This window comes from Lithobates pipiens, unplaced genomic scaffold (assembly GCF_037356315.1).
Source record: "Lithobates pipiens isolate NorthernLeopardFrog02 unplaced genomic scaffold, aLitPip1_a1.2 Scaffold_18, whole genome shotgun sequence".
NCBI classification, from domain to species: Eukaryota; Metazoa; Chordata; class Amphibia; order Anura; family Ranidae; genus Lithobates; species Lithobates pipiens.
In genome coordinates this window covers 450922049-450948166 of record NW_027507758.1, presented here as the reverse complement: position 1 = coordinate 450948166, position 26118 = coordinate 450922049, and the positions used below count along the sequence as shown (strand labels likewise).

At 44.0% G+C, this 26118-nt stretch overlaps 1 protein-coding gene across 1 annotated transcript in view; it reads left to right on the top strand.

The window, feature by feature from the left end:
* The first annotated feature begins 1124 nt into the window (after window positions 1–1124).
* The window catches only part of SLC9A9 (solute carrier family 9 member A9), a 1026444-nt gene continuing 1001450 nt past the window's right edge, over window positions 1125–26118 (top strand). Inside the window, exon 1 of the mRNA XM_077488236.1 lies at window positions 1125–1518. Coding sequence (XP_077344362.1) covers window positions 1335–1518 — 184 coding nt within the window. The 5' untranslated portion in view covers window positions 1125–1334. The remainder of the gene's footprint in view (window positions 1519–26118) is intronic.

The window sequence follows — 26118 nt, the reverse complement described above, 5'->3', positions numbered from 1 at the left end:
ATCGCAGCTCAGGCATTCAAGTGGCCACAGCCTGGGAACCTGGAAAGAAAGACTGGGTAAAGATGGAAGCCTTGGCAGCTGTGACAGCGTGCGGCTGGAGGGATTTGTTTCAAGGTAAGTCTTTTATAATGTGCTAGTATGGAATGCATACTAGCACATTATGCCTCTACCTTGCAGTTTTTTTTTTTTTTTTTTTTATTAGCTTTACTACCGCTTTAATAGAGGTCAAACCATAAAGTGAAAGAACAACCGGGGGTAATTGTAAATGAAGGTGTCACAGGTCAATTAGCTTCACTACTAATATAGGATATTAGTAGTTTTTGTAGACTTGATCACAAATACACAATTTTTTTCGTTTTTTTATTTGGATACTATAACTGATCATGTTGGCTATGATCTCTGCTATCTGGTTACATAGTAATGAGTTCACCTGTCAATCACAGTCTATTCAGTTGTTTTGTGTGGACTTTCTTACAGATTATTTTGGACTTTGCTAATGATACATTGTAATATTGTCTTTATTACACTTGTTAACCACAGTGTTTGTTCCCTTTCAGTTGCTGCACCCTTCATATTTTTATTTTATTATTTATTTTTGTATACTGCAGAACTTTTTATATATATTGATATTTTTTTAAACAAATACACCTTTTAGGGCATGCAGCTAAACTTTGAAGGTTTGTGTGCGGAATAGTTTTTAGTGTGTATATATATATATATATATATATATATATATATATATATATATATATATATATATATATATATATATATATATATATATATATATATATATATATATATATATATACATATATATATATATATATATATACATATATATACATATACATATTCTTTATTTTTATTTTAAGTTATATATATTTTTGACATTTGAGAATAGAGCAATCCATGACGGGCACAGAACCATGATATTTTACACAGTAGGAGTACGCTCCAGGCAATGTTCCGGTGTTCTATATAATCTGTAACCCGGAGAGAGTAGTTGTCATCGTATGACATAAGATCCAGGTAACCATCACCTTGGCACTTGAGTGTCCAGCATCTGACGGCTGGGTACCAGCAGCTGCTGTGGGTTTTGTAGTCCGGCCAGCCGCCAGAGCTCATAGACTGGCCGTACTGTGACAGGCATCCGCGAACTACAACTCCCAGCATGCAGCGCGGGCCGCAAGCTGTGAGCGAGCTTCCCAGTGATTGAGCAAGCGGGCGGGTGGCTCCTCCTCGGAGCTCTGTCACTGCTGGCTATGACTGTTACTTGTTAGGAGCGGGGTTATGAAAGTCAACCCGGAGTGTGCTCTGAAGTGAGGATAGAGATGGCAGGGATGGGGCAGGACAAGGCACCCACGTCTTCCCGGACATTGCAGCTCTTCCAGCATCAGGGAGCGCTGGAGCTGCTGGTCTTCAACTTTCTACTCATCCTCACTATCCTCACCATCTGGCTCTTTAAGAACAGACGCTTCAGGTTCCTGCATGAGACTGGAGGGGCCATGGTGTATGGTGAGTGCATGGGCCGGCACTGGGAGGGTTAACCACATAGACAGGAAGGAGTAGACCTCTGCCATATCCTCATCACTCATCGTCCCATGTGTGTCCTCATCACTCATCACCCCTGTGCTTCTTCATCCTCATCACTCATCGTCCCATGTGTGTGCTCATCACTCAGCACGCCTGTGCTTCTTCATCCTCATCACCCCTGTATTTCTTCATTCTCATCACTCAGCACCCCTGTACTTCTTCATCCTCATCACTCATCTCCCATGTGTGTCCTTATCACTCAGCACCCCTGTGCTTCTTCATCCTCATCACCCCTGTATTTCTTCATCCTCATCACTCATCACCCCTGTACTTCTTCATCCTCATCACTCATCCTCCCATGTGTGTCCTCATCACCCTTGTGCTTCTTCATCCTCATCACCCCTGTATTTCTTCATCATCATCACCCCTGTGATTCTTCATACTCATCACCCCTGTACTTCTTTATCATCATCACTCATCGTCCCATGTGTGTCATCACTCATCGTCTCATGTGTGTCCTCATCACTCATCATCCCATGTGTGTCCTCATCACTTATCACCCCATATGCTTCTTCATCCTCATCACCCCTGTTCTTCATCCTCATTACCCCTGTGCTTCGTCATCCTCACCACTCATTACCCCTGTGCTTCTTCATCCTCATCACTCATCACCCCTGTGCTTCTTCATCCTCATCACTCATCACCCCTGTGCTTCTTTATCACTCATCACCCCTGTTCTTCATCCTCATCACCTTTGTTCTTCATCCTCATAACCCCTGTGCTTCTTCATCCTCATCTCCCCTGTTCTTCTTCATCCTCATCACTCACCACTCCTGTGCTTTTTTATCCTCATCACCCCATGTGCTTCTTTATCCTCATCACCCCATGTGCTTCTTCATCCTCATCACCCCATGTGTTCCTTCATCCTCATCACCCATCACCTCATTTGCTCCTTCATCCTCATCACCCATCACCTCATGTGTTCTTTTATCCTCATCACCCATCACCTCATGCGCTCCTTCATCCTCATCACCCATCACCTCATGTGCTCCTTCATCCTCATCACCCATCACCTCATGTGCTCCTTCATCCTCATCACTCATCACCCCATGTGTTCCTTCATCCTCATCACCTCATGTGCTCCTTCATCCTCATCACCCATCACCTCATGTGCTCCTTCATCCTAAGCACCCATCACCTCATGTGCTCCTTCATCCTCATCACCTCATGTGCTCCTTCATCCTAATCACCCATCACCTCATGTGCTCCTTCATCCTCATCACCCATCACCTCATGTGCTCCTTCATCCTAAGCACCCATCACCTCATGTGCTCCTTCATCCTCATCACCTCATGTGCTCCTTCATCCTAATCACCCATCACCTCATGTGCTCCTTTATCCTCATCACCCATCACCTCATGTGCTCCTTCATCCTCATCACCCATCACCTCATGTGCTCCTTCATCCTCATCACCCATCACCTCATGTGCTCCTTCATCCTAATCACCCATCACCTCATGTGCTCCTTCATCCTAATCACCCATCACCTCATGTGTTCCTTCATCCTCATCACCCCATGTGCTCCTTCATCCTCATCATCCATTGCTCCACGTGCTCCTTCATCCTCATCACCCATCACCCCTGTGCTCCTTCATCCTCATCACCTATCACCCGTGTGCTCCTTCATCCTCAAAGTGCCTTGCATACTATCGGCCCTGGTCACAGTACCGTAATGCCATGGTGTATGAGTGGTCTGTGCTGAATCCACTGCCTCACACAGCGTGTCAGCAACATAAAGCAGAACATTACCCATAACAGTTTGAGAACGATGAATGTTCTGTAACAAAATAACAAACATTCCACATTAATAATTCTGCTATTAAGATTAGTGTGTGCTGTAAACTGCCTCCAGCATTGCTCCTGTTTCTTCTTGCTGGAGGCTGCCATTTTGTTGAAGCCCAGAGCAGTCACTTCCTTGTCTCTCTTTGGTCTCAAAAACTCTATGTCACTTCCTGCAGCAATTATAATATGAACATTTGCCCAGGCAGTGTAACAATTGGGCCTCCTGTGGCCTGCTAAAATCAATTGGAGGCTGAAATATGTGGCAGCTATACGCATGTTAGATGTGCACACAGCCGCTGCATGTGGATATTTCCTTTTATATTTCTTCTTTAGCAACGGAAAAATATATGTTTTTACATTTTAGAACAACCCAAAATAAATCAGTAACTGACTGAACAGTGACAAGTATGTGATTTTAAAGGGTTAGTTCACCTTTACCCAAAAATCTTCCTATGCAGACAAGGGGTGTCTGTAGATAAAAACAAAGTGTGCAGCTCTGACTAAAGTTAAATAATGGCTCTTACTATAGATGTAGGCCATATATGTACTGTTCCATGCTGAAACCAGGCCGATAAACTCCCAGAGATGGCATGCCCCTGCCTTGTTGTTAGGATGTTGCTAAGGCACTCCTAGCTAATTCAAACCCCTTCACATGCACTTTTCACCTCCTGTTGCAGCAACTCTGAGCTAAACAATCATGTGATGAAGAAGATGGTGAACCACAGATGTGCAAAAGGGGTGAGGGCTCACTCCTGTGATGGTGGGGCTGAGCAGTAACAGCTATAAGTGGCCTATAAACAAGGCAGGGCAGGGGTATACCATCCCTGGGAGTTCTTGTTGGCCAGACTTTGGGGGAGTACATAAATGGCCTACACTTATAGCAACAGCATTATCCAACTTTAGTTAAAGCAAAAGTTTGATTTTATCTATAGGTGCCCCCTATCTGCTTACACATTTTTTTTTATGGTAAAGGTGAACTAACCCTTTACAATGATATTAAGCAAGTTTTAAATGTGAGTGTATTACTTATCTAGACTATGAGGATTTTTTTGCTGTTTAATATACAGTATCTCACAAAAGTGAGTACACCCCTCACATTTTTGTAAATATTTTATTATATATTTTCATGGGACAACACTGAAGAAATTACACTTTGCTACAATGTAAAGTAGTGAGTGTACAGCTTGTATAACAGTTTAAATTTGCTTTCCCCTGAAAATAACTCAACACACAGCCATTAATGTCTAAACCACTGGCAACAAAAGTGAGTACACCCCTAAGTGAAAATGTCCAAATTGGACCCAATTGGCCATTTTCCCTCTCCGGTGTCATGTGACTCTTTAGTGTTACAAGGTCTCATGTGTGAATGGGGAGCAGGTGTGTTAAATTTGGTGTTATTGCTCTCACTCTCTCATACTGGTCACTGGAAGTTCAACATGGCACCTCATGGCAAAGAACTCTCTGAGGATCTGAAAAAAAGAATTGTTGCTCTACATCAGGGGTCTCAAACTGGCGGCCCTCCAGCTGTTGCAAAACTACAAGTCCCATCATGCCTCTGCCTGTGGGAGTCATGCTTGTAACTGTCAGCCTTGCAATGCCTCATGGGACTTGTAGTTTCGCAACAGCTGGAGGGCCACCAGTTTGAGACCCCTGCTCTACATAAAGATGGCCTAGGTTATAAGACAATTGTCTAGAACCTGAAACTGAGCTGCAGCAAGGTGGCCAAGACCATACCATACAGTGGTTTAACAGGACAGATTCCACTCAGAACAGGCCATGCCATTGTCAACCAACAAAGTTGAGTGCACGTGCTCAGCATCATATCCAGAGGTTGTCTTTGGGAAATAGATGTATGAGTGCTGCCAGCCATGCTGCAGAGGTTGAAGGGGTGGGGGTAAGCCTGTCAGTGCTCAGACCATATGCCACACACTGCATCAAATTGGTCTGCAAGGAAGCCTCTTCTAAATATGATGCAAAAGAAAGCCTGCAAACAGTTTGCTGAAGACAAGCAGACTAAGGACATGGATTACTGGAGCCATATCATGTGGTCAGATAAGACCAAGATAAATGTATTTGGTTCAGATGGTGCCACGCTTGTGTGGTGGCAACCAGGTGAGGAGTACAAAGACAAATGTGTCTTGCCTACAGTCAAGCATTGTGGTGGGGGTGTCATGGTCTGGGGCTGCATGAGTGCTACCAGCACTGGGGAGCTACAGTTCATTGAGGGAACCATGAATGCCAACATGTACTGTGACATATTGAAGCAGAGCACGATCCCCTCCCTTCGGAGACTGGGCTGCAGAGCAGTATTCCAACTTGATAACGACCCCAAACACCCCTCCAAGATGACCACTGTCTTGCTAAAGAAACTGAGAGTAAAGGGGATGGTCTGGCCAAGCATGTCTCCAGACTTAAACCCTATTGAGCATCTGTGGGGCATCCTCAAACAGAAGGTGGAGGAGTGCAAGGTCTCTAACATCCACCAGCTCAGTGATGTCATCATGGAGGAGTGGAAGAGGACTCCAGTATCAGCCTGTGAAGCTCTGGTGAACTCCATGCCCAAGAGGGTTAAGGCAGTGCTGGAAAATAATGGTGGTCACACAAAATATTGACATTTTCACTTAGGGGTTTACTCATGATTTAGACACTAATGACTGTGTGTTGAGTTATTTTGAGGGGACAGCAAATTTACACTGTTATACAAGCTGTACACTCACTACTTTACATTGTAGCAAAGTGTCATTTCTTCAGTGTTGTCACATGAAAAGATATAATAAAATATTTACAAAAATGTGAGAAGTGTACCCACTTTTGTGAGATACTGTGTATGGTGCTAAAATATGGAGTGATAGTTCAAATTGGCTAAAAGAGAAGGAACAAGAAAAAGTAGTGAGCAACATTTACATAAACCTTCTATGACCTTCTCAGAGATAAGGGGTGATATGATTCTGGTGAGTGAGCTGCACTACAAGCACTGAGTGGCACACAGGTCTATTGTACTGTGGAGGGGATATCACATCTATCACTGGGGATGGAGTGTTTGCTCTCGGATTTATTGATGAACTGGATTACATTTCTAGTATATATACTGTATGAAGTGTGTGCACTTTGCACCATTGGCTTATCACTTTCTGTTGCAATAGGATTAATTATTTGATCACATATAATAATGAAAATAGTTTATTTATATACATTTTATCTTTATGGTTATAGGGATTGGGATATATATATATATATATATATATATTTTAATCCTACAGTATCTAAACCCTACTGACACTAACTAGCTAACATTACATAAAAAAGCTGATATTAAAGGAGAAGTCCAGCCTAAGCTTTTTAGGCTGGGTTTCTTCTGTGGGTCACAGGAGTGCAATTCATTATGCAATTTGTTTTGCACTCCTGTGACCCGTTTTCAGCAAAGAGCGGTCTGAAGTCCCCTCTCCACTGACATCACCAAGTTCAGTCCAGGCACTGCGTCATCAAGACTTAGGAAGTCTGGCTTTGCCTGGTGCCTGGACTGATGGCAGCTCCCCGTCCCTCCACAGCTCATCGCTCCAGTGAGCATGGAGGAGCAGAGAGGAGAGATGCTGATTGACAGTCAGCAGCTCTCCGATCAGGGCGCTGAGAGAACTAAGCCATCAGCGGTGTTCAGTGGCTCAATTCTCAGTGCAGAGACACTGGGGGACAAATGCAGCATCCAACTTATGCTGCATCCACCTATAAGTAAGTATAAATAGGGGGAAAACCCCCCCCCCCCAAAAAAAACATACATTTCTTTTAAGCTCAGTTTTATAAACCTTGCTGACAGGTAGGGTTTTTATGACAGAAGAGATTCTATCAGAAGATCGCGCAAAGAGGGCAGTGGCTGGTACCAGTGGGAGTGCTGGCAGCACAGTATTGGAGGCAGTGCATACTAGCACATTATGGCATAAACCACCCAAGGGGCCCAATAAAAAAAAATGTAGCAGAGTTCAATACAGCTTTAAATCCTACTCAAAACACACTGACCCTAAGCCTGACTTTTGGCCCTGAGTCTAACTTTTGGACCCTACTTTGATTCTAACCCTGAAAATGAAGTAGATCAAGCCCTGATCTAGCTATTATATCTTGGTTTTTATTACTGTCTTTTTGTTTACATTTTTCAACTCTAGCCAGAAGGAAAAGATACAATATATCTTCTCCATTCAAGACAAAGAGTACAGGAGTGGACTATACATTAAAGTGATACTAAACACACACTGTTTAATTGACTGCCCCTTCATTTCTATATATATGGATGATGGCACTGTAATTATTTTAATTAAAATAAAACGTGTACCTTTTTCCTAAGCGATATACAGCTGTCACATGACCCAGATCTCTCCCAGCCTGTCTGAAGGCAAACTTAAAGTGGGGTACCCCCTAAAAAAAAATAATTAAAAGTCAGCAGCTACAAATACTGCAGCTGCTGGCTTTTAATAATCAGACACTTACCTGCCCCAGGGTCCAGCGATGCGGGGGAACGAAGCCCCCCCCTCGCTCCCCGCTCCGCTCGCGGCGCCGTCATGCATACTGTGGGCACCCGGCTGTGGCTTCACAGCCGGGCACCCACTGCGCATGCGCGAGCGGCGCAGGGCGCCGTGATACGCCGTACAGTCACCTGGGACACATGACAGGTCCCGGGTGAATGTGCGGCGCGAGGGGAAGTGATGTCACCAGCCCGGGCAATGAAGAAGGCAGACTACGAGGGACCCCCTAGCAACCGGTATTTAGAGGTGAGTAAAAATTTTTTTTTTTGCCAATTATTTTTTTTTGATTTTTTTAAAGAATTTTAAGTAGTTTTATTTTTTTGGTGGCAACACCACTTTAAGCAGGGGGAGCTTCTAGACCTCTGCGGCTGGTCACATATTCAAAATAACAAAATAACAAAAAAACAGTCTTTGGAACACAGAATAAAAATAAATAATATCAATAAACTGTTTTAAATTGTCAGACAAATATATATTTGAAATCAAATCTTTATTATTTGTTGGCACTAACGTGGTGTGGGTGGATTTCTACCAGTCACAGGCTGTGTCACACCCCTCCAGCCTGTGTCTTAAAATAAGAGGGAGGTGAAGCCTCTATTAATCTACATATAATATCCCACTCCCATTGTGTTAAGCTGATTAGTGGGCATGGAGGAGGAGGGAAGGTGTGGGATATCATTGACCATGTGTATGCACCCACATGTGTGATTCTATAGTCACATGGGCTGCTCAAATAGAAATTCACTGAAAACTGAGCATGTGCAGAGTTGCCACTACAGCTGGACATGGATTGAAGATGGAGATAGGGAGTAGCAGGATCAACCCGTTTCTTTTTGTTGCAGTATACAGAAAATGAATCTCATTGGGGTTTATTTACGAAAGGTAAATCCACTTTGCACTGAAAGTGCACTTGGAAGTGCAGTCGCTCTAAATCTAAGGGGTAGATCTGAAATGTGGGGAAGCTCTGCTGATTTTATCATCCAATCATATGCAAGCTAGAATACTGATTTTTATTTTCCTTGCATCTTCCTTCGGATCTACAGTGACTTTACTTCCAAGTGCACTTTCAGTGCAAAGTGGATTTTCCTTTAGTAAATAACCCCCATAATGTCTTAATGAACAGCATGTAATATACCATGTATTCATACATTTTTAATGACACTTTAACCGGTTCCCGACTGGCGCATGCCGATGTACGTCGGCAGAATGGCATGGGCAGGCATATTGGCATACAGGTACGTCCAATCTTCAATGCCGCCCTGCGCTCGTGTGCCGGTGGGGACCCCCGTGAGTCCGGTCGCGGGTCCCCCGGACTCGATCGCCATGGGCATACCCGCGATCGTCTCACGGGGTGGCTGATTGGAGGAAATGCTGTGTAAACAGCATTTCCCCATTCTGCCTAGCAGCTAGTGACGCTGATCTCTGCTCCATGTGATTGGAGCAGAGATCAGTGTTCACTAAATGAAAGCCCAGCCCCCCAACAGTTAGTAACACACCCCTAGGAACACTTAACCCCTATACTGCCACCCACTGGTTAACCCCTTCACTGCCAGTGTCATTTGCACAGGAATCACTGCATTTATATAGCAGTTATTAATGTATAATTGACAATGGTCCCAAAAATGTGTCAAAAATGTCCGATGTGTCCACCGCAATGTTACAGTCACAATAAAAATCGCTGATCGCCGCCATTACTAGTAAAAAAATAAATAATAAAAAATTATTAATAAAAATGCCATAAAACTATCCCTATTTTGTAAACGCTATAACTTTTGCGCAAACCAATCAATAATCTCTTATTGCAATTTTTTTTACCAAAAATATGTAGAAGAATACGTATCGGCCTAAACTGAGGGAAAAAAATGTTTATTTATATTTATTATAAAAAAAAGTAAAAAAATATACGTTTTTTTCAAATTTATCGCTCTATTTTTGTTTATAGCGCAAAAAATAAAAACCGCAGGGGTGATCAAATACCACCAAAAGAAAGCTCTATTTGTGGGAAAAAAAGGATGTCAATTTTGTTTGGGAGCCACGTCGCACGACCGCGCAATTGTCAGTTAAAGTTAAAGCGACGCAGTGCCGAATCGCAAAAAGTGGTCTGATCTTTGACCAGCAAAATGGTCCGGTCTGTAAGTGGTTAAGGTCTCATGCTGGATGTATTTTGCAGCTGCTCCTTGAGGCATCTGGCTTTTTTATCACTAAACTCCCCAGCATGTTAGCCTATATGTCCATGCACAATCTTGCCAGTGTGTCCAGGAGCAGTGGAGTTTAGCCAGAAAAAACTCTTGATGCTTGTAAACGCATCTAAACACGTGTAAACCTGCCTAAATGCACGTTAACAGTGGGTGCATTTAACACTTGAGCGTTAATTCATTTCAATGGCAAAAAATAATTCATTTTATTAACCAGAATAAATCAATTAATGCCCAAGTGCTTGATTCCTGTAAACATGCCTAAATGCTTATAAAAAGCATAAAATGCTGCTGGCTTCCAGCAGAGTTAATAAAAAAACAAAAAACTATCCTGTGTGCATAAGGCCTTGTTATCATTGTGAAAGGCAGTCATAGGCCATCACAGCAATCATATGATCAAGAGCCAGTCCTCCCTGCACCCGATTGTTAGTACAAGATGGAGAGCTGTGGGTGACAGCTCACTCTTTGTGCTGAAAGTGTGCTGTGCAACAATACTCGCTCTGTGCAAAGATATGGCACAGAAATGGGTACTTCGGTCCGCTTCTAGCAGTGCCCACTGGTGGTGTAGGCTCCCCACTTCCTTCCTTCCTATAGCAAGCTGGGTGCTAAAGAGGCACCTGTGCATGTACTACTTTAACCACTTCAGCCCCAAAAGGATTTACCCCCTTCCTGACAAGGCCATTTTTTTGCGATACGGCACTGCATCGCTTTAACTGACAATTGCGCGGTCATGCAACGCTGTACCTAAACAAAATTGACGTCCTTTTTTTTTCCTCAAAAAAAGCTTTCTTTTGGTGATATTTGATCATCTCCTGCGGTTTTTATTTTTTGCGCTATAAACAACAAAAAAAAAGAGCGACAATTTGAAAAAAAAAACACATTCTTTTTACTTTCTGTTATAACAAATATCCCCGAAAAAAAAATGTATTCATCAGTTTAGGCCGATAATTATTCTTCTACATATTTTTGGTAAAAAAAAATTGCAATAGGTGTATATTGATTGGATTGCGCAAAAGTTATAAGGTCTACAATCTATTGGATAGATTTAGGCACTATTATTTATTTTTATTGTTTTTACTGGTAATGGTAATCTGCGATTTATTTATTTTTTTTTCTGTAGGGCTGCAACATTGTGGCGGACAAATCTGACCGCCAGGGACATTTTTACATTGATCAATGCTATAAAAATGAACTGATCAATGTATAAATGACACTGGCAGATACAGTGCCTTGCAAAAGTATTCGGCCCCCTTAAACTTTTCAACCTTTTGCCACATTTCAGGCTTCAAACATAAAGATATAAAATTTAAATTTTTTGTGAAGAATCACCAACAAGTGGGACACAATTGTGAAGTGGAACGAAATCTATTGGATATTTTAAACTTTTTTAGCAAATAAAAAACTGAAAAGTGGTGCGTGCAAAATTATTCGGCCCCTTTACTTTCAGTGCAGCAAACTCACTCCAGAAGTTCAGCGAGGATCTCTGAATGATCCAATGTTGTCCTAAATGACTGATGATGATAAATAGAATCCACCTGTGTGTAATCAAGTCTCTGTATAAATGCACCTGCTCTGTGATAGTCTCAGGGCTCTGTTGAAAGCGCAGAGAGCATCATGAAGACCAAGGAACACACCAGGCAGGTCCGTAATACTGTTGTGGAGAATTTTAAAGCCGGATTTGGATACAAAAAGATTTCCCAAGCTTTAAACATCCCAAGGAGCACTGTGCAAGCGATCATTTTGAAATGGAAGGAGTATCAGACCACTGCAAATCTACCAAGACCTGGCCATCCCTCTAAACTTTCAGCTCAGACAAGGAGAAGACTGATCAGAGATGCAGCCAAGAGGCCCATGATCACTCTGGATGAACTGCAGAGAACTACAGATGAGGTAGGAGAGTCTGTCCATAGGACAACAATCAGTCGTACACTGCACAAATCTGGCCTTTATGGAAGAGTGGCAAGAAGAAAGCCATTTCTCAAAGATATCCATAAAAAGTCTCGTCTAAAGTTTGCCACAAGCCACCTGGGAGACACACCAAACATGTGGATACAAAAAGATTTCCCAAGCTTTAAACATCCCAAGGAGCACTGTGCAAGCGATCATTTTGAAATGGAAGGAGTATCAGACCACTGCAAATCTACCAAGACCTGGCCATCCCTCTAAACTTTCAGCTCAGACAAGGAGAAGACTGATCAGAGATGCAGCCAAGAGGCCCATGATCACTCTGGATGAACTGCAGAGAACTACAGCTGAGGTGGGAGAGTCTGTCCATAGGACAACAATCAGTCGTACACTGCACAAATCTGGCCTTTATGGAAGAGTGGCAAGAAGAAAGCCATTTCTCAAAGATATCCATAAAAAGTCTCGTCTAAAGTTTGCCACAAGCCACCTGGGAGACACACCAAACATGTGGAAGAAGGTGCTCTGGTCAGATAAAACCGAAATCAAACTTTTTGCCCACAATGCAAAACGATGTGTTTGGCGTAAAAGCAACACAGCTCATCACCCTCAACACACCATCCCCACTGTCAAACATGGTGGTGGCAGCATCATGGTTTGGGCCTGCTTTTCTTCAGGTTAAAATTGAGGGGAAGATGGATGCAGCCAAATACAGGACCATTCTGGATGAAAACCTGTTGGAGTCTGCAAAAGACCTGAAACTGGGACGGAGATTTATCTTCCAAAAAGACAATGATCCCAAACATACAGCAACATCTACAAAGGAATGGTTCACAAATAAATGTATCCAGGTGTTAGAATGGCCAAGTCAAAGTTCAGACCTGAATCCAATCGAGAATCTGTGGAAAGAGCTGAAAACTGCTGTTCACAAACGCTCTCCATCCAACCTCACTGAGCTCGAGCTGTTTTGCAAGGAAGAATGGGCAAGAATTTCAGTCTCTCGATGTGCAAAACTGATAGAGACATACCCCAAGCGACTTGCAGCTGTAATTGCAGCAAAAGATGGCTCTACAAAGTATTAACGCAAGGGGGCCGAATAATTTTGCACGCCCCACTTTTCATTTTTTTTATTAGTTAAAAAAGTTTAAAAAATCCAATAGATTTCGTTCCACTTCACAATTGTGTCCCACTTCTTGGTGATTCTTCACAAAATATAACATTTTTATATCTTTATGTTTGAAGCCTGAAATGTGGCAAAAGGTTGAAAAGTTCAAGGGGGCCGAATACTTTCGCAAGGCACTGTAAGGGGTTAACACTAGGGGCTGATCAAGGGGTTAACTGTGTTCCCTGGGTGTGTTCTAATTGTAGGGGGCTGCCTGGAATGCCACAGAGATCGATGTTCCCGATGACTGGGAACAGCAGATCTCTATCATGTCCCCTGTCAGAACAGGAATCCACCTTGTTTACATAGGCAGATCCCCGTTCTGCCTCTGTATAGCGCGATCGCGGGTCGCTGGTGAACATCAAGTCAGCGGGACCCGCGGGCGTGCTTTTGTGTCGTGTGCACCTGCTATATCACATGTATGGGCCGACGTACACTTACGGCCATTTGTGCTGTCCAGCCACCTTGCCGCAGTATAACTGCGGCAGGTGGTCGGGAACTAGTTAAAGTTGAACTACAGGCAAAACTTTTTATTCATTCATTTTTAATTTTTTTTTTAATAGAGGAAGCGTTATAACCTCTTAAATGGTTATTTTTGTCATTCGTGTCCCATTAGGGAGATTTACCTTCACTTCCTGTCCCGTAGGCAAACCGGAAGGGAGAGGAAATCCCTGCAAATGAACAGAATCTCTTTGGGGACCCCCCAGAACTAATGCCACCATTGAAAGATATCCCCTCTATTTCTTTTCTGGGGACAACCCAAAATTTGGGATTTTCTTTTACTTTCTCCGTAATGGCGACACAGGCCACAATAAAAACTGACAGACTTTCGAATCTCTCTCCACTCTATCCAAAAACAAAATAAAATAATGTTTTTACCTTAAGGCTACTTGCACACTGCTCTGTATAAAACACGCAAATGCATTTTTGCTGTGTTTTTCCCACGTGGCATTAAACTTACAAAATGCATTTCTGATGTTTTTGCCATGTTCTGTACTGTGTTTTCCCTATATCACTTCCCTCTATTCCAATGCGATTTCCCTGCCATTTGTCATTTACAGTGTGACTGTGCAGTGCTACTTACTTGCGATTTTCAACATAGATAAAAACATTCCTATGCAACTTTCATGGATGAGTGTTTTTTTTTTTTTTTTTTAAACTTCGCCTCTCCTCCTCGGTCATCCTTGCTGACTAAGGTTAGGTTCACATCGAAGTGGTTTTGATCGATCCTTCCTTCGATCGATCAAGGGGGGATACAAAGAAGGCTCCAAAAGCAGCTGTATCAAAATGGATTGATAAAGGATCACCCATCAAAGTCACATAGGAATGCTTCTATACTGATGCAACATCTGTGACATAACATGGGGCTGAAATCGCAATGAAGTCCACCAGGAACCTTTTTCAAAACTGTGCTGAGGGCATCATAATGTGATTTCCCTTCCCATGTGGATCTGTGAACCTGGGCTTGAGCACTTCCCACAGATGCATTGTGTTTTTCGATGCTCTCTATTCATTTCAATGAAGGGATGTGTTTTTGGTGTGTTTTTTTTTTACTGCACTAAAAATGCAGCAAACCGCAACTGAAGCACAATGGGCGAGTGTGAGGAGCTACATAGCATTTAAAGGGATGCAGTTTTCTTCCACTTTTCTTATGCTTTTTTTTATTAAATGAAGAATTGAACAAAAGCAGATCAGTGTAAAAACAGCCTTATGCCCAGTTCACACGATCGGAAATTCAGCCAGCAAAAGACTAATGAGAGCTTTTGGTTGGAAAATGCGACCGTGTGCATGCTCCATCGGACTTTTGCTGGCTGAATTCCTGCCAGCAAAAGATTGAGAGCAGGTTCTCAATTTTTAGGTCGGAAAAAGTTTTGATCGTCTGTAGCAATTCCGACACGCAAAATTCCTACGCATGCTTGGAAACAATTTGACGCATGCTCGGAAGCATTGAACTTAATTTTCTCGGCTCGTCGTAGTGTTGTACGATCGAAAGTTCAACAAACTTTTGTGTGACTGAGTGTATACAAGCTAAGCTGGAGCGGAATTCCTTTGGAAAAACCATCCAAGATTTTTCCAATGGAAAATCCGCTCGTGTGTACACGGCATTAGTTATACTTTAGGCTGGGTTTGCACATATGAGATGCGGGAACCAGTGCGATTCCTGAGCAGTCTTCTGCATCACATGTCGTTCGCAGGCAGTTCACACTGCCCTCTGCGAACTGCTGCTGCTGTTAATAGAAAGTTAATGACACCCCAGATCGGTTCGCAAATCGCAGTACGAACTGTCAAATGGCACAGGAATCAAATCAATCTGATTCCAGTGCGGACCAAAAAAAAAGTGTCCTGCACCATTTCGGTGAGAACGTTATGCGATTTCAGCCATTCAGTTTGTATGGCTGAATTTGCATTGCACAGATATCACATGTGATCAGCAATATTATGTGAATCACATGCGATTTCTGTGTTCGCACCAGTGTGAACCCAACCTCAGTGTTGTGTGTGACGGTCTAATAAAGAGTCTATTGCTGCTCCCTCCACCTAGATCATTAATAATTTAGAAGTGAACGAGTAGATAAAGGAGGAAGCCTGTGACAGGTCTGGTGCACAGAGATAGCTCCACCCTGCTGTTCCTTTCTGGACAGTTAAATATAAATAGATCCATCCGTTAAATAGAACATCAACAGCAACTATTGAACAATAAGGAACCATTCTGTTAATTGCATTCCAAAACATATATGCATTTTCTTCCACATGCGTAATACATTTCATCAGTTTGTATGTGTTATGTTAAAATATAGTACAACGTAATATGCGTTTTATGTGCCCTTTTTTTTTAGCATTTTGACAGGTGACATAAAAACACTACTTAAAAAATATATTGGGGTTTTGGTGTGTTTTCAGTGTGTTATCAATGACTATAATATAAAATGCATTTTTGCCAAAATGCACAAAAGTTGCAGCAATCATGATTTAAGAAAAAAAACGCAGTGTGCTTCCCTCTAATGCCACACACTGCTGTAAAGAGCTTCATGGATTACCATGGTACACAGTTTTCATGCACTCTTAGCCCACGTACACACGGTCGGAGATTTTGCCAACCAAATCCGTCGGATTTTGCCCGTCGGATTTAGTCCGACGGATTGTGTCTGAAACTGTTGCATACACACGGTCGGGCCAAGTTGGTGAAAAATCCGATCTTTCAGAACGTGATGACGTAATTTCGTTACGATGGGACTACATTCAGGCTAGTAGCCAATAGCTTTGATGTAGGAATTTGAATGTGAGCATGCGTGGCACTTGGTCCGATGAAAATGCTCTACACATGATCAGATTAGGTCCGTCCGGCCCAGTTGGTCGGGAAATATTTCCAACATGTTGGAAAATTGGGTCGGATGGAGATTCGGATGGAATCAGTCCGATGCATACCACACACAGTCGGATTATCTGACGACACGGTCCGATAAGACTCATTCCGACAGATTCTCCGACCGTGTGTACAAGGGCTTAGCTTGCTGTCATCCTACATTGTAGCACACATAAAACTTGAAGAGCAGGCCCTAGGGCTATATACCATTAGGCTGGATTCACACCTATGCATTTTTAGTGCTTTTTCACACCTGATTCACACCTATGCAGTTTTAGTGCTTTTTCACACCTGATTCACACCTATGCAGTTTTAGTGCTTTTTGCATTTTGCAGATTTGCACTACAGAACATGTTCCATAGGAAACCATGATAAATGGACTGTAGTGCAAATCTGCAAAATGCAAAAAGCACTAAAACTGCATAGGTGTGAATCAGCTTTAGACCTTTCATCAGACGTGTCATGAGTTCTGACACACACACACAAACACACCCAAATTAGATTTCTTTATTGCTTATTGTCGGGATACATCCTCAGCCCCTGTACACACGGTTGGAGATTTCGACAACCAAATCCGTCGGATTTTGTCCGTCGGATCTTGTCCGAAACTGTTGCATACACACGGCCGGACTAAGTTGTCGAAAAATCCGATCATTCAGAACGTGATGACGTAATTTCGTTACGATGGGACTACGTTCAGGCTAGTAGCCAATAGCTTTGATGTAGGAATTTGATCTGAGCATGCGTGGCACTTGGTCCGATCAAAATTCTCTACACATGATCGGAGTATGTCCGATCGAACCAGTTGGTCGGGAAATATTTCCAAAATGTTGGAAAATTGGGTCCGACAGATATTCTGACAGAATCAGTCCGATGCATACCACACACAGTCGGATTATCCGACAACACGGTCCGATAGGACGCATTCCGATGGATTCTTCCGACCGTGTGTACAAGGGCTCAGTGCTATGCCTTCACAATAGTTCACTAGTTGGTTGTCCTAGAACCATGTCAGGAAATCTGGCAACTACAGAACATTGGGCTGCAATATGGTGCCCAGTGCAATTCAGTATTGCATAGCATATTGTCTGCCTCTGATATCAGTATAAGGTGCCGTAGCTGCTATTGCACGACATTGGAAATCACATTATTCTCTATGGTGCCCAAAGGTGTGCGCACAGGGTGTGCTGGGTGTGCCCACCCTAATCACCCTGTGCAATTCATATTTTCCCTGTCGAACACCCATACCCCCATGGCAGCTGAAGTTACAGACACAGGGACTGGTGAATCTCTGTCCTCAGTCCCTTTCTCTGCTATTTCACTAAAGTCCCTCAATGGGGCTCCTAACAATTTGTAAAAAAAAATAATAAAAAAAAATATTGTAAAAAAAAATAGTGAAAAATTAAAACATAGATAAAAATAAAAAACTACTGACACCGTCCTCTGCTCTACTGACACCGTCCTCTGCTCTACTGACACCGTCCTCTGCTCTACTGACACCGTCCTCTGTTTTACTGACATCATTCACTGCTTTACTCTACTGCTCTACTCACCCCATCCTCTGCTCTACTAACCCCATCCTCTGCTCTACTCTACTGCTCTACTCACCCCATCCTCCGCTCTACTGACACCATCCACTGCTCTACTGACACCGTCCACCTCTCTGTTCTGCTCTACTGACACCATCCTCTGCTCTACTGACACCATCCTCTGCTCTACTGACACCATCCTCTGCTCTACTGACACCATCCTCTGCTCTACTGACACCATCCTCTGCTCTACCGACACCATCCTCTGCTCTACCGACACCGTCCTCTGCTCTACTAACACCATCCACTGCTCTACTCTATTGCTCTACTCACCCCATCCTCTGCTCTACTGATACTGTCCACTGCTCTACTGACCCCATCCTTTGCTCTACTGTACTGCTCTACTCACCCCATCCTCTGCTCTACTGACACCATCCTCTGCTCTACTGACACCATCCTCTGCTCTACTGATACCAACCCTTGCTCTACTGACACCATCCACTGCTCTACTCTACTGTTCTACTCACCCCATCCTCTGCTCTACTGACCCCGTCCACTGCTCTACTGACCCCGTCCACTGCTCTACTGACACAATTCACTGCTCTACTGACACAATTCACTGCTCTGCTCTACTGACACCATCCACTGCTCTGCTCTACTACTCTGCTGACATCATCCTCTGCTCTACTGACATCATCCACTGCTCTACTCTACTGCTCTAGTCACCCCATCCTCTGCTCTACGGACACCGTCCACTGCTTTACTCTACTGCTCTACTCGCCCCATCCTCTGCTCTACTCACCCCATCCTCCGCTCTACTGACACCGTCCAATGCTCTACTGACACCATCCACTGCTCTACTGACACCGTCCTCCTCTCTGCTCTGCTCTACTGACACCATCCTCTGCTCTACTGACACCATCCTCTGCTCTACTGACACCGTCCTCTGCTCTACTAACACCATCCACTGCTCTACTCTACTGCTCTACTCACCCCATTCTCTGCTCTACTGATACCATCCACTGCTCTACTGACCCCATCCTTTGCTCTACTGTACTGCTCTACTCACCCCATCCTCTGCTCTACTGACACCATCCTCTGCTCTACTGACACCAACCCTTGCTCTACTGACACCATCCACTGCTCTACTCTATTGTTCTATTCACCCCATCCTCTGCTCTACTGACACCGTCCACTGCTCTACTGACACCATCCACTGCCCTTCTGACACCGTCCACTTCTCTACTGACACCGTCCACTTCTCTACTGACACCGTCCACTTCTCTACTGACACCGTCCACTTCTCTACTGACACCGTCCACTTCTCTACTGACACTGTCCTCTGCTCTACTGACACTGTCCTCCTCTCTGCTCTGCTCTACTGACACCATCCTCTGCTCTACTGACACCATCCTCTGCTCTACTGACACCGTCCTCTGCTCTACTAACACCATCCACTGCTCTACTCTACTGCTCTACTCACCCCATTCTCTGCTCTACTGATACCGTCCACTGCTCTACTGACCCCATCCTTTGCTCTACTGTACTGCTCTACTCACCCCATCCTCTGCTCTACTGATACCATCCTCTGCTCTACTGACACCAACCCTTGCTCTACTGACACCATCCACTGTTCTACTCTATTGTTCTACTCACCCCATCCTCTGCTCTACTGACACCGTCCACTGCTCTACTGACCCCGTCCTCTGCTCTACTGACACAATTCACTGCTCTGCTCTACTACTCTGCTGACATCATCCACTGCTCTGCTGACACCATCCTCTGCCCTACTGACACCGTCCACTGCCCTACTGACACCATCCACTGCCCTACTGACACCGTCCACTTCTCTACTGACACCGTCCACTTCTCTACTGACACCGTCCACTTCTCTACTGACACTGTCCTCTGCTCTACTGACACTGTCCTCTGCTCTACTGACAACATCCACAGCTCTACTGACACCATCCACTGCTCTACTCTACTGCTCTACTCACCCCATCCTCTGCTCTACTGACCCCGCCCTCTGCTCTACTGACCCCACCCTCTGCTCTACTGACCCCACCCTCTGCTCTACTGACCCCACCCTCTACTCTACTGACCCCGCCCTCTACTCTACTGACCCCACCCTCTACTCTACTGACACAATTCACTGCTCTGCTCCCCATCCTCTGTTCTACTGACACTGTCCTCTGTTCTACTGACCCCATCCTCTGTTCTACTGACCCCGTCCTCTGTTCTACTGACCCCGTCCTCTGTTCTACTGACCCCGTCCTCTGTTCTACTGACCCCGTCCTCTGCTCTACTGACACTGTCCTCTGCTCTACTGACACTGTCCTCTGCTCTACTGACACCGTCCACTGCTTTACTGACCCCATCCTCTGTTCTACTGACCCCGTGCTCTGTTCTACTGACCCCGTCCTCTGCTCTACTGCTCTACTGACACTGTCCTCTGCTCTACTGACACTGTACTCTGCTCTACTGACACTGTCCTCTGCTCTACTGACACTGTCCACTGCTCTACTGACCCCGTCCTCTGCTCTACTGACCCCGTCCTCTGCTCTACTGACCCCGTCCTCTGCTCTACTGACCCCGTCCTCTGCTCTACTGACACTGTCCTCTGCTCTACTGACACTGTCCTCTGCTCTACTGACACTGTCCTCTGCTTTATTGCGCATGCGTGTTTAAGCTTTGGGGATGGCATAATTGGAAGTTTGAGATGAGTTTAGGTTCACATCAACTTACAGTGTGAGAAATGTATTGCTGCTGGTAGTGAACACTGAAACCAATGGGTATGTACAGTTAGGCCTCCTTCACAAAGGTAATAGCACACATCGGATTCCAGTGGAAAGAATCAGCGGATTCTTGCAGTTGGCATGAGAGGCGTCTGCAGATAGCGATGGTCATTCACAAAGTAATGACAGGCTGACAGCAGCTATCACTGTTCACATGTACAGTATCTGCACACCAAGTAGTTACCTGCTGTTAGGGATAAATGTCCTAGCCTGAATGCATCTGACTACGGCCAGGTTAAATTAGATCTGTTTATATCTTTACAAATGTACCTGAATACCTAACCTACCTACTGTACCTAATATCTAACATACTACATACAGAAACACTATGATAAAAAAGCAAAAAAAAATGTACAATTTACAATTTAAATAGTAATTTTTGATGTTCATTTAGATCTGCCGAAGAAATGCATGCTGGAAAATGATGCCACCTGAAGCTAAAAAAGCAAGAATGAAGCAATCATTCTGTCCTCTAGTGATTACTTACTTAGACTGTACATTGTAACCAGGGCTGATCCAAGAATTAAATGCTGCCCCCTCGCCCCCCCCCCCAAAAAAAAAAAATCACGCCCACCCAAAGGGCCCTACATCCATTATTTTATGTCATGATAAATAAAACTAAAATTAAGTTTATCATGAAGATAGATTTTGCACTAAACACATACAGTAAGTGTGATCCTAGGTCAAGGGCTAGTGTAGTATATAGACAGGCTAGTGTATTATATAAACAGGCTAGGGTATATAGACAGGCTAGGGTATATAGACAAGGGTAGTGTAGTATATGCAGAGCTTTCTTGTGCTGTGTAGGGTCCCTCCATCTCCCCCTCCCTCCTCCAGTCTGGGGTGTCCTCCGGATCACCCTGTTCAGTAATGGGGTGCAGGCCTTCCATGGCCTGCACTTGGCACCACCGCTGCTCAGGAGCTTGTGTGAGAAATTTCCTCCCGGCTCTTTCATATGGGTGGAGCAAGGAGGAGACTCGCTCTCACACTGATCTCTGGCTGTCACTGTATCTGGTGCAGACTCTGGTGCACTGGTGCAGACTCAGTGCAGACTCAGTGAGACTCAGTGAGAGTGCTGCGGCAGCTGTGCAGGACAGCGCTGTGTCAGGCAGCCCACGACACTCTCGCTGTGTCTGCACCCCATGCGGATCGTGTAGGTAGTGGCAGCGGCCCTGCTCTGCCGCCACTCTCAAATTGCCGCCTGGGTCTATTGGACCCACTGGGACCAATGGAAGGGCCCGGCCCTGACTGTAACCCTCTGGGTAATCATAGAGGGACAAAGGGTTTGTATTTATTTGCACATACAGTTCAACACAGTTCATTTGTAGGGGCTTTGTTCATACACTTGGCATTTCCTGTTCACAAAATACCTTTTGTACTGTCTATTGCTAGCCATAGATGTAGCAATTTTCTTTTCTGCAACCACAAGTTGATTCCTCCATCAACACAGACAGTGTAGACAGGGGAATCCCTCCCGCTGATCCATTGTGTTCTCTCTGCAGGGGAAGCCATCCCCACCAGAACACAGTGATTATTGCTAGTGGCTACAACAGCTGCTAGCAATAATCGCATGTAAAATCCAGCAGGCTGGTTGTACCCAAGCTGATCGCTTGATCAATTTGGGTACATTCAGCCTGCCCATACATGGTTCGAATCTCGGCCGATTCCTACACCTCCAAGTTCTAGCAATGCGGCAGTTACATTCCTCACTGCCCACTGTAATCTTCTCCCCAGTGGGGGTGAGGGGAATCTATGCTCAACTGTGCATGTGCAGCATGTGTATACTCAATAGAGGACTGCAAGCAGTCAGGTACGTGTGTTTTTGTACAAGAGACCTAGCATGTCTCTTCTGCAAGAAAGAGCTGCCTGCTCGCAGTTTTTTACTAGTTTTAGTTCTGTTAAAAGTGTGGCTATTTATAAGGTTGCTTTCACACTGAGACGTTGGCAGTAAAGTGCCGATATTTTTAGCGGTTGCTTTACCGTCATTTACCGTCATTTTTGCAGAGGTTTTTCATTTTTCATTTCAATGGGCAGGGCTGGGCAGGGGCACTTTAGGAGCAGTGTATACACCGCTCCAAAGATGCTGTTTGAAGGAGTTTTTTAACGCCCTGCCAGCGCATCGCCTCAGTGTGAAATCACTCGGGCTTTCACACTGAGACTGCAGGGGAGCCGTTTTTCAGGCGCTTTACAGGTGCTATTTTCAGCCCGAGAGCGCCTGCAAAACACCTGAGTGTGAGTCTTAGTAAAACCATTTCAAAACAGTAACAAGAACAAGAGGTCCAATTTATTTGTAGAATGTATTTTCCAAATATACTTACTAAAAGCAGAACTAAACTTTCTCAAACAACATTAAAGTGTAGCTCCACCCAAAAGGAGAAGCTCCGCTTGTCTGCCCTCATTCCCCCCTCTGCTTCCACATTTGGCAACTTTGGGGGGGGGGGGGGGGGGTGGAGCGGGTACTTGGCTCCTACTTCTGGCTCGTGGCAAACTGAGCCTAAAATTTGGACCCCCCCTTCCTTCCCCCACGCAGATGGCCCATTCACAGCGCAATTCGCGCGAGCACAGCTTCATTGCCAGTTTCCCTTAGCCAAGACAGCGGTGCCAGTACCTGAGAGTCAATTCAAGAATCTGACTATGTTCAGGCTAGTAGCCAATAGCTTTGATGTAGGAATTTGATCTGAGCATGCATGGCACTTTGACCGATCGGAATTCTCTACACATAATCGGAGTATGTCCGATCGGAGCATTTTGTCGGAAAATATTTCTGGCAAGTTGGAAAATTTGGTCCGACGGATATTCCGACGGAAACAGTCCGATGCAGACTACACACAGTCGGAATATCCGACAAAATGCTCCAATCGGACGTACAAGGGCTAAGAAGAGTGATTAAAAAGATATGGTAATGGTCAAACAACTATACCTCAAAGTTCTCTTAGAACTCTGGGATGAATATCATCAGGACCCATTGCTTTATTAAGCTTTAATCTAGCCAGTTACTCTGCCACCTCGGTCTATAGAAATCCTGAATATGAACCGTCATTCGTCATTTAGAACCAATACAATCCCAAACTTGTTATTAGTAAAATTTATTTCTGAGAAAACTGAACAGAAGCAATTATTTAAATGGTTTGCTACATTCAGATCTGCCTCAGTCTAGGTGTTGTGCCCAGTTTTCATTTTAGTGATCCCATTGTATTTTTCCATTTATCAGTGATGTACATAAAAAAAAAAAAAAAAGTTGTGTCTCTTTTCTTAAAAGATAAAGCCATTTTGTCCTCTTCCTGAGCTTTGGCAGCACTGATAATGTGGTTGGCCTAATTTTGTCTATTTTTATACACTTATCAATCAGCTACAGTTTCTGTTTCCTTGAATCTTCTATCTGCTGATTATTGTTTTTCCTATTTACCTCTTATTGTTTGTTTCTTTTGTTTACTATTACTAATTTGCCTGACTTATTATCTAGTTGTTCCAGGATGCTAGACTTTAACAGTGCCACTTTAACTCCAGCCTTGTCATTCATTTTTATATTTTTTTATAAATTCAGCCATTTAAGTAAAATATGTCCTTTTGAAATCCAAAACTTTTGTTTTTTAATATCATTTTCCAGTTCTTGTTTTAATATCAAATCAAAGACATTGGTGATCATTAGTACCTACATTTTCTTTCACCTCACCTGTGTTTGCAGGCAGAATAAAACCATTGGATTTTTTTTCTTCATACTTACCTGTAAAATCCATTTATTTGAGTACATCACAAGACACAGAGCAGCCATATATATTACTATCTGGGTTATATTCCACCTTCAGGTGAATGGACACTGGTAGAATAGCCAAAACAGGAAGCGCCCCTCTATATAACCCCTCCCATATAGGAAGTACTCCAGTTTTGTAGCAAGCAGTGAACTCCCAAAAAGAGGGGAGGGACCTCTGTGCCTCGCGATGGAGTATGAAGGAAAAATCTATTTTTCTTTCTCATACATCACGGGACACAGAAAAGCCATTTATATTTCTACCTGGGACATCCAAGAGCAACAGCCTTGAGGGAAGGGAGACACACTGTATGAAAACACCATCAGATTTATACAGCAGCCTGTAAGACACTACGGCCAAAGCCGAGTCCCCTGCCGCTCTAATGTCCACCTCATAAAATCTTGTGAACGTATGTACCGAAGACCAAGTAATGGCCTTGCAAATCTGCGCCACTGACGCCTGATGGCGAAAAGCCCAGGAGGTTCCAACACCCCTGGCAGAATGAACTCTTATATCTCACAATTACACAATGTTACCAGAAGAGCTTAACATCACCAGAGACCCCGCATGCACCGCATGGGGTAGGGAACTTTAGATTTCCTTATCCGATGAGGAGTGGGAAACTATACATGAATACGCACACAAGTGCTCCATGAACATAGCTATTCAGGAAAACTGTTATAAAATCGAAACGCGTGGTACAGAACTCCCTCCCTACTACACAAATTCTCACGATCCATACCTAACACATGCTGGAGATGTGGTAAAGCAAAAGGCACTATAATTCACATTTGGTGGGACTGTGACTCCATCCAGCCTTTCTGGAAAAAGGTACATGACATCATCTTACAGGTCACCATGTATACTTAAAATTTTCTCCAGTGCAATATTTATTGCATCACACAACATTTTTTTAAAAGTGCTTACTACAAATCCCTATCTATGCACATGGTGAATGCGGCAAGACTGTGTGTTCCGATACACTGGTGATCAAATACCTGGCCAACTGTTAGAGAATGGTTTGCCAAGCTTTCCAAAATAGAAGAGATGGAGGAACTGATACATATCTCCCAAGAATCTCCCTGGCTATGTTTTGACTACATTTACTCTGTTTACCTTTTTTATTATTATTAAACTATTTTGATTTAACTATACTCCTATCTCAGTCTGATTCATGGTTTCTGACAAGAAGAGAACGTAGCACTACCTTATCATGATGCAAAATTAAATACAGTTCCTAAGGGCCGGTTCACACTGCAGGCGATGCGAGGCGACACCGACTTGCCTCGCCGCCACCTGCCGCGACCTCAGCGGCAACTTGCAGATGACTTCTGTATAGAAGTCAATGCAAGTCGCCCCGAGGTCGCCCGAAAGTAGTACAGGAACCTTTTTTCTGAGTCGGAGCGACTCGAGTCGCTCCTCTCAGAACGGTTCCATTGTACAGAACGGGGGCGACTTGTCAGATCGAGGCGAGTCGTGTCGCCTCGCATCGCCCGCAGTGTGAACCGGCCCTTACAGGAAAGGGCCGCTAGT